Source organism: Pseudophryne corroboree, chromosome 8, assembly GCF_028390025.1.
Source record: "Pseudophryne corroboree isolate aPseCor3 chromosome 8, aPseCor3.hap2, whole genome shotgun sequence".
In the NCBI taxonomy this organism is placed as follows: Eukaryota; Metazoa; Chordata; class Amphibia; order Anura; family Myobatrachidae; genus Pseudophryne; species Pseudophryne corroboree.
The window spans coordinates 400,119,625-400,133,203 of NC_086451.1; the positions used below are offsets into that span (position 1 = coordinate 400,119,625).

At 48.4% G+C, this 13,579-nt stretch overlaps 1 protein-coding gene across 2 annotated transcripts in view; it reads left to right on the plus strand.

Annotated features, from left to right (window-relative positions):
• LOC134949291 (cytochrome P450 2G1-like) overlaps window positions 1-13,579 on the plus strand; it is a 174,691-nt gene that overhangs the window by 102,026 nt on the left and 59,086 nt on the right. For both annotated transcript variants that reach the window (XM_063937788.1, XM_063937789.1), the window contains one exon: window positions 5,791-5,932. In XM_063937788.1, the coding sequence (XP_063793858.1) occupies window positions 5,791-5,932 (142 nt within the window). The remainder of the gene's footprint in view (window positions 1-5,790; window positions 5,933-13,579) is intronic.

Genomic DNA, 13,579 nt, shown 5'->3' on the forward strand with positions numbered 1-13,579 from the left:
CATCAACAATCCCCATTCCCTAGCTGTGGAACAAAAGCTGCTGCGGCCACCGGCATAGATGTGTATGAAAGCGGCGCAGCGGAAGGCTTTCATAGCCCTCCCAGCCCCGGAGCCTCCTCTGTGAGTGATGTCACAGAACTGCCTCCCCGCTACAGCCGCGCACAGATCCCCAGAGGCCCTGACTCCACAACATAGCACCTGGAAGCCCCGAGATGGCTAATGTAACAGATAAAGTGGGCGATATCGCGGAGGGTAATGTCTGGATGCTGACACTGACACTGCACAGCACTCTCACCTTTTACATTGATTCAGCCAGTCAGTCAGTTCTGCCAGCCAGTCACTATTGTTAGCGCCGGTGTCCCAACACGCCGCATTACAGGGAGGTATACACACTAAATAAGCTACAGCTCCGACCAACCCTTAGCGCCAAAGCATTCAGGCGCTACGGGCTGCTGGGAGCTGTAGTTTATTGAGTCCATCTTCTTTCCTGTAATGCGGTGCTTTGGGACACCGGCGCTAACAATAGTGATTGGCTGCTGTGCGAGTCTCCAGGAGAGCCACTGCCAAAGGGACGACAGCAGCATACCTGCTTCCAGGAGGAGAATCAGGAGAAGCATTAACTGCCCCTCCCCCACTCGCAGTACCTCCGGGCCCCATCCGCGGCACCTGCACACACCCCCTCCACCACCCACGGTGGCTCCGGACCCCCTCCCCCATCCGTAGCACCCCTGCACCCGCCCCTCCACCACCCGCAGCCCCCCCACACCCGCGGTGGCTCCGGACCCCCACCCGCGGCACCCGGCCCTCGCCCACCACCGCACCAGTCCCTCCCCACCTGCAACACCACCGCAACCACTCCTCCCCCACCCGCGGCACCCCCCGACCCCCTCCCCCTTCCGCGTCTCTCCCGCACCCGTCACTCCCCCAACCACAGCACCTACTAGGTGATTCATCAGGCCCTGCATGAGCTGTTCACGCCATTGCAAGGGGCTACGACCCCTTAACCATCGCACGCCCTTTGTCTGTGCAATATTTAACCACTCACACAATTATGATTCGAGGTAATACTCCTTATAATTCAACTATTGCATGCCACAAGAGCGTACAAGGGTTAAGGGGGCATAGCCCCTCACAACGGTGTGAAGAGCGCCCCCCTCCCCAATGAGGCTTGCAGTTAACACTGCAGACTGGATTCCCGTGCACACTCCCCAGTCAGTGACAGACTGCTCACCAGCACGGTGTCCCGGCTGGCTCCTCACTGTGCAGCAGGATCTATCGGGTCCCCAGCTATTGTACAGTTGGAAGGCGTTGGCAGCAAGGAAGGGCAAATGCCTCACACAGGCACTTCAGCGGCACCCGGAGTGTGGAGGGAGTGAGAGATGCGGCCGCACCACAGCACGGAGAAAGCAGGAACCCAGATGCTAACAGCTGGGAGAAGGGATGCCAGCTCAGTGCAGGCCGCATGTACAGCCACCGGCCCCCAGGCTACTCAGCCAGGCACTGCCTATGTATAAGGGACACCCATGTGTTCCTGGTGCTTTCCAGTTTAGCCATGACCCCATTACATCGCCGGCTCCTCACTCTTGCTGTCGGATGTCGCGTGATGTCTGCAGGCAAGAGCACCGAGACAGTCACAAAGGAGGAGCGAGCGCTGCTGATGATAGACGCTGCACTCGGTGGCTCTTCTTATACAGCAACTGCAGAATGGGTACAATTGGAACGGGGGACAACGGAGGAAGTGCCCCCTTCAGGGCTGGAACCTGGTGGCAACAGACTCTGTTGTCTCAGGCAGTTCCGCCCCTGGACAGACACATAGATAGATTGACAGACAGACACATAGGCCCTCATTCCGAGTTGATCGCTCGCTAGCTGCTTTTAGCAGCAGTGCAAACGCTAAGCCGCCGCCCTCTGGGAGTGTATCTTAGCTTAGCAGAAGTGCGAACGAAAGGTTAGCAGAACAGTGCTGACATTTTTTCATGCAGTTTCTGAGTAGCTGCAGACCTACCTGTAACTTGCAATCACTTCAGTCCTGTTTTGACGTCACAAACATGCCCTGCATTCGGTCAGCCACTCTCCCGTTTTCCCAGGCACGCCTGCGTTTTTAAGTGACATGCCTGCGTTTTTTAGCACACTCCCGGAAAACGGTCAGTTACCTCCCAGAAATGCCCCATTCCTGTCAATCACTCACCGATCAGCAGTGCGACTGAAAAGCATCGCTAGACCTTGTGTGAAACTGCATAGTTTTGTGTGAAAGTACTTCGCGCGTGTGCACTGCGGCGCATGCGCAAAAATGCAGATTTTTAGCCTGATCGCTGTGCTGCGAACAACGGCAGCTAGCGATCAACTCGGAATGACCCCCAGAGATAGATAAATAGACAGACAGACAGAATAGATAGATAGATAGATGGACGGACGGACGGACAGACAGACAGACAGACAGACAGACAGACAGACAGACAGACAGACAGACAGACAGACAGACAGACAGATAGATAGATAGATAGATAGATAGATAGATAGATAGATAGATAGATAGATAGATAGATAGATAGATATAGACAGACACATAGATAGATAGATAGATAATAGACACATAGATAGATAAATAGATAGACACAAAGATAGATAAATAGATAGATATATAAATAGATAGACACACACATAGATAGATAGATAGACAGATAGATAGATAGATAGATAGATAGATAGATAGATAGATAGATAGATAGATAGATATAGACAGACACATAGATAGATAGATAGATAGATAGATAGATAGATAGATAGATAGATAGATAGATAGATAATAGAAACATAGATAGATAGATAGATAGATAGATAGACAGACACATATATAGATAGATAGATAGATAGATAGATAGATAGATAGATAGATAGATAGATAATAGACAGATAGACACATAGATACTAGATAGACACATAGATAGATAGATAGATAGATAGATAGATAGATAGATAGATAGATAGATAGATAGATAGATAGATAGATAGATAGATAGATACACGGACGGACGGACGGACAGACAGACAGACAGACAGACAGACAGACAGATAGATATAGACAGACACATAGATAGATAGATAGATAGATAGATAGATAGATAGATAATAGACACATAGATAGATAAATAGATAGACACAAAGATAGATAAATAGATAGACACAAAGATAGATAAATAGATAGATATATAAATAGATAGACACACACACATAGATAGATAGATAGATAGATAGATAGATAGATAGATAGATAGATATAGACAGACACATAGATAGATAGATAGATAGATAGATAGATAGATAGATAGATAGATAGATAGATAGATAATAGAAACATAGATAGATAGATAGATAGATAGATAGATAGATAGATAGATAGATAGATAGACAGACACATATATAGATAGATAGATAGATAGATAGATAGATAGATAATAGACAGATAGACACATAGATACTAGATAGACACATAGATAGATAGATAGATAGATAGATAGATAATAGACAGACACATGGATAGATAGATAGATAGATAGATAGATAGATAGATAGATAGATAGATAGATAGATAGATACACAGACAGACGGACGGACGGACGGACGCGGACGGACGGACAGACGGACAGACGGACAGACAGACAGACAGACACTTATCATGTCTCTCCGCTGGCTTAGGCAGTCAGGCTCCTCTGTGCAGGCTTCATGCAGCAGATCCCGGGCAGGGGAGAAAGAGGAGGAGGGAGGGGAACTGGAGCCGAAGCAGCGTTATGTAATTGGTAGCAGCGCCACTGCTACCAATTACATAGCGCAGCTGCGGCTCCAGTCCCCCTCCCTTAAACTCCTCCCCTGCCCTGCCCCTGGAGCTGCTCCTCTCCTCTTCTCCTCTGGCCGCGGCGCACACAACACAGGCGGCTTGTAATGAGTCAATTTGACTCGTTACAAGCCGCTGGCCATTGCGCCCTCAGGGCGACTGCGCTGTGTGCCAGGCACACCTGGCACACACATAGTTACGGCTCTGGATAGATAGATAGATAGATAGATAGATAGATAGATAGATAGATAGATAGATAGATAGATAGATAGATGGATGAGATGGCTCCGTCCATGGAGATGGGGGCATCTAGTGGCTCCTGGCAGTACTGCAGTCAGCTGTAAATGCAGCTCTCTGCTCCAGGAGTCAGTCCCGCCCCCACACCTCCTCCTGCTAGCCTCACTGCGCTGACACAGGACGGGAGGAGATAACATCTGCGGCATGGCTGGAGTGGGGAGGGCTGGAAGAGCCGCGATCCATGCTGCTGGCTGCCGCTGCTGGTACAGTGATAGGCGCAGCAGCAGCCGGCAGCAACAGCACATAGCACAGGGAAGCAGAGCAGGGAGAGTGCCCCTCCTGCCTAGCGCCTCCCTGCACTGCATCAGGGCCGGTGCTAGGGTGTTCGGCGCCCCCCTGCAAACTATAAATTTGCGCCCTCCCGTACTTTACAAAGGTACAGTGCACATAATGCTTATACACATACTGCTCCCTGTAGTAGTGGGACTTACACACGTAACGCCCCCCTGCAGTAGTGATGCTTACACACGTAACGCACCCTGTACCAGTGACGCTTATACACGATGCAGTGACGCTTACACACGTAACACCCCCTGAAGCAGTGACGCTTACACACGTAATGCCCCCTGTAGCAGTGATGCTTACACACGTAATGCCCCCCTGTAGCAGTGACGCTTACACACGTAAAGCACCATGTAGCATTGACACTTATGCACCAAGCACACAGCGGTCTTGTTTGCCAGCAGGGCCGGCAACAGAATTCTTGGGGCCCGGTACACAGATATCTCCGGACCCCCCCTTCACCACCACCCTCGGGATGTAGTTATGTGACTGGCGGCTCGTATTACCAATGGTTACATCCCGCCCCCCTCTAAATCCCGACATTCGGCATGCCGACTAGTAGTGATTATTCCCACTCATGGGTGTCCACAACAACCATAGAGTGGGAATACTGAGCCTGAAGCGTGTCGAGCTTGTTGCCCCCCCCCCCCCCCACACCCCACTGCACCGGCATTCTGCCGCCGGGATCCCACGGTCGGTATGCTGACCGCCGGGACCCCCAACGGCGGTAACACATACCCAACCCCAACCCTCGGCATCCCCTCCTCGACTCACATACATATACACATTTATTTATATATATATATATATATATATATACACACACACACACATACATACATCATATATACACACATACAGGACCTAACTTGAATACAATGCCCACAGTATTTGTATGTGTGTATATATATATATATATATATATATACAATATAGACAGGACATGCAGCACTGCATCCCTTTGCAGAGCGGGTTCCGCCGGCTCTGCACAGGGGGGTAATTCAGAGTTGAATGCAGCAGCAAATTTGTTAACAGTTGGGCAAGACCATGTGCACTGCAGGGGAGGCAGATATAACATTTGCAGAGAGAGTTAGCTTTGGGTGGGTTATTCTGTTTCCGTGCAGGGTAAATACTAGCTGCTTTATTTTTACACTGCAATTTAGATTTCAGATTGAACACACCCCACCCAAATCTAACTCTCTCTGCATATGTTACATCTGCCCCACCTGCAGTGCACATGGTTTTGCCCAACTGCTAACAAATTTGCTGCTGCGATCAACTCTGAATTATCCCCACAGGAAGAGTGTCATTGGTAATGTTCCTAGAGACTTTTCATTGAATTTGTGCTATTTATTGATGCATTCTCTTTACCTCATCAGGAGAAAGTTAACCCAGACAGTGAATTTAACATGAAGAATTTATTGGCAAACACCTTACAGATCTTCTTTGCTGGGGTGGATACTGTCAGCACAACACTGGCCTATGCTGTCTTAATTTTTCTGAAACATCCTGATGTCCTTGGTAAGTGTGACACTAAAATCCTTTATCTTTATGGTTAGCATCATCACATTATCACTAGCTCTTTTATTTTGGAACAATGGATAAAAGTCCAACTAAAGAAAGTCCAACTATGTATTCTTTGTATCCTTCATACTAACAAGCAGTAAAGCAACCCTAGTTGGCCCGTTCCTAGCTTTCTAAAACTGTGGAGCTAGTTCTGATGTGGATGGCGTTGCTATTACTTCCTTGGAAGCAGCAGCAGTAATTCTCTATGGCAGTGAGGTGTGGTGAGGTCAGTGGCTGGGGAGTCACTGGTTAGTATAAGAGCCAGATTTACACACACAATACTCGTATGGTACAGCTCCGCCAGCGCGAGGGACAGATGCAGGCTCCAAAAGGTGGCCAGAACCGCAGAGAAGATCATCGGGGCCGACCTTCCCTCAGTCCAGGACCTGTACCTGTCCAGAGCTAAAAAGCGGGCAATGGGGGTCATTCTTTTAGCAGCATTGCACACGCTAAGCCACCACCCTCTGGGAGTGTATCTTAGCTTAGCAGAGTTGCGAACAAAAGATTAGCAGAATTGTGAATAGAAAATTCTTAGCAGTTTCTGAGTAGCTCGAGACTTACTCCTACACTGCGATCAGCTCAGCCCATTTCGTTCCTGGTTGGACGTCACAAACACACCCTGCGTTCGGCCAGCCACTCCCCCGTTTCTCCAGACACTCCCGCGTTTTATCCTGGCACGCCTGCGTTTTTCTGCACACTCCCTGAAAACGGTCGGTTTCCGCCCAGAAACACCCACTTCCTGTCAATCACACTCCGATCACTTCAACAATGAAAATATTTCATTCGGACGTGAGTAAATCTACTAAGTTTTGTGCTAAAATACTTAGCGCATGCGCACTGCGTACCATGCGCATGCGCATTTTTGCCTTAATCGCACCGTTGCGAAAATCGGCAACGAGCGAACAACTCGGAATGACCCCCATTGAAGATAGTAAAAGACCAGCTACACCCCGGCCACAGCATGTTTAACTTGCTTCCTTCAGGCAGGCGTTACAGGGCTGTCCCCGCCGGGTCCACCAGAAGCCTCAAAAGTTTCTTTCCCCAAGCGGTCCACCTGCTAAACTCCTGAACATTGACTGACTAGACGTACATGTGACTTAACTTGTGTCCCTATGGTATACCTATCTGTCTGACTTTACTTACCCCCCCCACCTGCTTATCTGTTACCTACTTGGCTGTTGTATAGCAAACCGAAGACAAATTCCTAGTATACGCAAGTATACCTGGCCAATAAAGCTGATTCTGATTCTGATTCTGATTTGGTGGATAGTTTTGACTATAAAAATGTATTAAAACAATGTAAAAATGATGTGAATAATACAAGATGATATTTCTATGGGGGTAATTCAGACCTGATCGCTGGGCTACTAACTTTTATGTCCTGCGTTCAGATAGTCGCCGCCCAAGGGGAGTTTAAATTCGCTGTGCAAGTGTGCGATCGCATTTGTATGCCGTCCTGCAAAAATTCAGTGTGTGCAGTCTCTGCGCAGCTCAGGACTTATAGGCCCTACACAATGGCCGATCCGCCGCCGAGCTGCCCGACGGCAGATACGGCCGACGGGTGACCCGGCGGCGGGGGGGGGCAGTGACGGGGGGGGAGTGAAGTTTCTTCACTCCCCCGGTCACCCGGCTGCATAGAGGTGCAGGCAAATTTGGACGAGATTGTCCATATTGGCCTGCATGTACAGCCGCCGGGGGACCAGCGATGAACGAGCGCGGGGCCGCGCATCGTTCATCGCTGGAGCCTGCGCACTGCACGATATGAACGGTATCTCGTTCATTAATGAACGAGATCGTTCATATCGAGCAGTTATGTCGGCCAGTGTGTAGGGCCCATTACTCCTACAGTGTGATGAGAACAGGCTGATCGGGGCTGGAGCTGACGTCAGACACCCTCCCTGAAAACGCTTGGGAACACCTGCATTTTTTCGGACACTCCCAGTATACGGTCAGTTACCACCCACAAATGGCCTCCTTCTGTCAATCAGCTTGCAAACACCCTTGCGATCTCAATTTTTGCACCAGCCTGTCGATGCCTGTTGTTTGGCAACGCGCATGTGCATTGCGGTGCATTGTAGAGATGAGCGGGTTCGGTTTCTTTGAATCCGAACCCGCACGAACTTCACTTTTTTTTTCACGGGTCCGAGCGACTCGGATCTTCCCGCCTTGCTCGGTTAACCCGAGCGCGCCCGAACGTCATCATGACGCTGTCGGATTCTCGCGAGACTCGGATTCTATATAAGGAGCCGCGCGTCGCCGCCATTTTCACACGTGCATTGAGATTGATAGGGAGAGGACGTGGCTGGCGTCCTCTCCATTAGAATAGATTAGAAGAGAGAGAGAGAGAGAGAGATTGTGCAGACAGAGTTTACCACAGTGACCAGTGCAGTTGTTGTTAAGTTAACTTTTATTTAATATATCCGTTCTCTGCTATATCCGTTCTCTGCCTGAAAAAAACGATACACAGCAGTCACACAGTGTGACTCAGTCTGTGTGCACTCAGCTCAGCCCAGTGTGCTGCACATCAATGTATAAAAGCTTATAATAATTGTGGGGGAGACTGGGGAGCACTGCAGGTTGTTATAGCAGGAGCCAGGAGTACATAATATTATATTAATTTAAAATTAAACAGTGCACACTTTTGCTGCAGGAGTGCCACTGCCAGTGTGACTAGTGGTGACCAGTGCCTGACCACCAGTATAGTAGTATATTGTTGTATACTATCTCTTTATCAACCAGTCTATATTAGCAGCAGACACAGTACAGTGCGGTAGTTCACGGCTGTGGCTACCTCTGTGTCGGCAGTCGGCACTCGGCAGGCAGTCCGTCCATCCATAATTGTATAATTATATACCACCTAACCGTGGTATTTTTTTTTCTTTCTTTATACCGTCGTCATAGTCATACTAGTTGTTACGAGTATACTACTATCTCTTTATCAACCAGTGTACAGTGCGGTAGTTCACGGCTGTGGCTACCTCTGTGTCGGCAGTCGGCAGGCAGTCCGTCCATCCATAATTGTATTATTATAATATATACCACCTAACCGTGGTTTTTTTTTCATTCTTTATACCGTCATAGTGTCATACTAGTTGTTACGAGTATACTACTATCTCTTTATCAACCAGTGTACAGTGCGGTAGTTCACGGCTGTGGCTACCTCTGTGTCGGCAGTCGGCAGGCAGTCCGTCCATCCATAATTGTATTATAATATATACCACCTAACCGTGGTTTTTTTTTCATTCTTTATACCGTCATAGTGTCATACTAGTTATTACGAGTATACTACTATCTCTTTATCAACCAGTGTACAGTGCGGTAGTTCACGGCTGTGGCTACCTCTGTGTCGGCAGTCGGCAGGCAGTCCGTCCATCCATAATTGTATTATAATATATACCACCTAACCGTGGTTTTTTTTTCATTCTTTATACCGTCATAGTCAGTCATACTAGTTGTTACGAGTATACTACTATCTCTTTATCAACCAGTGTACAGTGCGGTAGTTCACGGCTGTGGCTACCTCTGTGTCGGCACTCGGCAGGCAGTCCGTCCATCCATAATTGTATTATAATATATACCACCTAACCGTGGTTTTTTTTTCATTCTTTATACCGTCATAGTGTCATACTAGTTGTTACGAGTATACTACTATCTCTTTATCAACCAGTGTACAGTGCGGTAGTTCACGGCTGTGGCTACCTCTGTGTCGGCACTCGGCAGGCAGTCCGTCCATCCATAATTGTATTATAATATATACCACCTAACCGTGGTTTTTTTTTCATTCTTTATACCGTCATAGTGTCATACTAGTTGTTACGAGTATACTACTATCTCTTTATCAACCAGTGTACAGTGCGGTAGTTCACGGCTGTGGCTACCTCTGTGTCGGCAGTCGGCAGGCAGTCCGTCCATCCATAATTGTATTATAATATATACCACCTAACCGTGGTTTTTTTTTCATTCTTTATACCGTCATAGTCAGTCATACTAGTTGTTACGAGTATACTACTATCTCTTTATCAACCAGTGTACAGTGCGGTAGTTCACGGCTGTGGCTACCTCTGTGTCGGCACTCGGCAGGCAGTCCGTCCATCCATAATTGTATTACAATATATACCACCTAACCGTGGTTTTTTTATACCACCTAACCGTGGCAGTCCGTCCATAATTGTATACTAGTATCCAATCCATCCATCTCCATTGTTTACCTGAGGTGCCTTTTAGTTCTGCCTATAAAATATGGAGAACAAAAAAGTTGAGGTTCCAAAATTAGGGAAAGATCAAGATCCACTTCCACCTCGTGCTGAAGCTGCTGCCACTAGTCATGGCCGAGACGATGAAATGCCAGCAACGTCGTCTGCCAAGGCCGATGCCCAATGTCATAGTACAGAGCATGTCAAATCCAAAACACCAAATATCAGAAAAAAAAGGACTCCAAAACCTAAAATAAAATTGTCGGAGGAGAAGCGTAAACTTGCCAATATGCCATTTACCACACGGAGTGGCAAGGAACGGCTGAGGCCCTGGCCTATGTTCATGGCTAGTGGTTCAGCTTCACATGAGGATGGAAGCACTCAGCCTCTCGCTAGAAAACTGAAAAGACTCAAGCTGGCAAAAGCACCGCAAAGAACTGTGCGTTCTTTGAAATCCCAAATCCACAAGGAGAGTCCAATTGTGTCGGTTGCGATGCCTGACCTTCCCAACACTGGACGTGAAGAGCATGCGCCTTCCACCATTTGCACGCCCCCTGCAAGTGCTGGAAGGAGCACCCGCAGTCCAGTTCCTGATAGTCAGATTGAAGATGTCAGTGTTGAAGTACACCAGGATGAGGAGGATATGGGTGTTGCTGGCGCTGGGGAGGAAATTGACCAGGAGGATTCTGATGGTGAGGTGGTTTGTTTAAGTCAGGCACCCGGGGAGACACCTGTTGTCCGTGGGAGGAATATGGCCGTTGACATGCCAGGTGAAAATACCAAAAAAATCAGCTCTTCGGTGTGGAGGTATTTCACCAGAAATGCGGACAACAGGTGTCAAGCCGTGTGTTCCCTTTGTCAAGCTGTAATAAGTAGGGGTAAGGACGTTAACCACCTCGGAACATCCTCCCTTATACGTCACCTGCAGCGCATTCATAATAAGTCAGTGACAAGTTCAAAAACTTTGGGTGACAGCGGAAGCAGTCCACTGACCAGTAAATCCCTTCCTCTTGTAACCAAGCTCACGCAAACCACCCCACCAACTCCCTCAGTGTCAATTTCCTCCTTCCTCAGGAATGCCAATAGTCCTGCAGGCCATGTCACTGGCATGTCTGACGAGTCCTCTCCTGCCTGGGATTCCTCCGATGCATCCTTGCGTGTAACGCCTACTGCTGCTGGCGCTGCTGTTGTTGCCGCTGGGAGTCGATGGTCATCCCAGAGGGGAAGTCGTAAGGCCACTTGTACTACTTCCAGCAAGCAATTGACTGTTCAACAGTCCTTTGCGAGGAAGATGAAATATCACAGCAGTCATCCTACTGCAAAGCGGATAACTGAGGCCTTGGCATCCTGGGTGGTGAGAAACGTGGTTCCGGTATCCATCATTACTGCAGAGCCAACTAGAGACTTGTTGGAGGTACTGTGTCCCCGGTACCAAATACCATCTAGGTTCCATTTCTCTAGGCAGGCGATACCGAAAATGTACACAGACCTCAGAAAAAGAGTCACCAGTGTCCTAAAAAATGCAGCTGTACCCAATGTCCACTTAACCACGGACATGTGGACAAGTGGAGCAGGGCAGGGTCAGGACTATATGACTGTGACAGCCCACTGGGTAGATGTATGGACTCCCGCCGCAAGAACAGCAGCGGCGGCACCAGTAGCAGCATCTCGCAAACGCCAACTCTTTCCTAGGCAGGCTACGCTTTGTATCACCGCTTTCCAGAATACGCACACAGCTGAAAACCTCTTACGGCAACTGAGGAAGATCATCGCGGAATGGCTTACCCCAATTGGACTCTCCTGTGGATTTGTGGCATCGGACAACGCCAGCAATATTGTGTGTGCATTAAATATGGGCAAATTCCAGCACGTCCCATGTTTTGCACATACCTTGAATTTGGTGGTGCAGAATTTTTTAAAAAACGACAGGGGCGTGCAAGAGATGCTGTCGGTGGCCAGAAAAATTGCGGGACACTTTCGGCGTACAGGCACCACGTACAGAAGACTGGAGCACCACCAAAAACTACTGAACCTGCCCTGCCATCATCTGAAGCAAGAAGTGGTAACGAGGTGGAATTCAACCCTCTATATGCTTCAGAGGTTGGAGGAGCAGCAAAAGGCCATTCAAGCCTATACAATTGAGCACGATATAGGAGATGGAATGCACCTGTCTCAAGTGCAGTGGAGAATGATTTCAACGTTGTGCAAGGTTCTGATGCCCTTTGAACTTGCCACACGTGAAGTCAGTTCAGACACTGCCAGCCTGAGTCAGGTCATTCCCCTCATCAGGCTTTTGCAGAAGAAGCTGGAGGCATTGAAGAAGGAGCTAACACGGAGCGATTCCGCTAGGCATGTGGGACTTGTGGATGCAGCCCTTAATTCGCTTAACAAGGATTCACGGGTGGTCAATCTGTTGAAATCAGAGCACTACATTTTGGCCACCGTGCTCGATCCTAGATTTAAAGCCTACCTTGGATCTCTCTTTCCGGCAGACACAGGTCTGCTGGGGTTGAAAGACCTGCTGGTGACAAAATTGTCAAGTCAAGCGGAACGCGACCTGTCAACATCTCCTCCTTCACATTCTCCCGCAACTGGGGGTGCGAGGAAAAGGCTCAGAATTCCGAGCCCACCCGCTGGCGGTGATGCAGGGCAGTCTGGAGCGACTGCTGATGCTGACATCTGGTCCGGACTGAAGGACCTGACAACGATTACGGACATGTCGTCTACTGTCACTGCATATGATTCTCTCAACATTGATAGAATGGTGGAGGATTATATGAGTGACCGCATCCAAGTAGGCACGTCACACAGTCCGTACTTATACTGGCAGGAAAAAGAGGCAATTTGGAGGCCCTTGCACAAACTGGCTTTATTCTACCTAAGTTGCCCTCCCACAAGTGTGTACTCCGAAAGAGTGTTTAGTGCCGCCGCTCACCTTGTCAGCAATCGGCGTACGAGGTTACATCCAGAAAATGTGGAGAAGATGATGTTCATTAAAATGAATTATAATCAATTCCTCCGCGGAGACATTGACCAGCAGCAATTGCCTCCACAAAGTACACAGGGAGCTGAGATGGTGGATTCCAGTGGGGACGAATTGATAATCTGTGAGGAGGGGGATGTACACGGTGATATATCGGAGGGTGAAGATGAGGTGGACATCTTGCCTCTGTAGAGCCAGTTTGTGCAAGGAGAGATTAATTGCTTCTTTTTTGGGGGGGGTCCAAACCAACCCGTCATATCAGTCACAGTCGTGTGGCAGACCCTGTCACTGAAATGATGGGTTGGTTAAAGTGTGCATGTCCTGTTTTGTTTATACAACATAAGGGTGGGTGGGAGGGCCCAAGGATAATTCCATCTTGCACCTCTTTTTTCTTTTCTTTTTCTTTGCATCATGTGCTGATTGGGG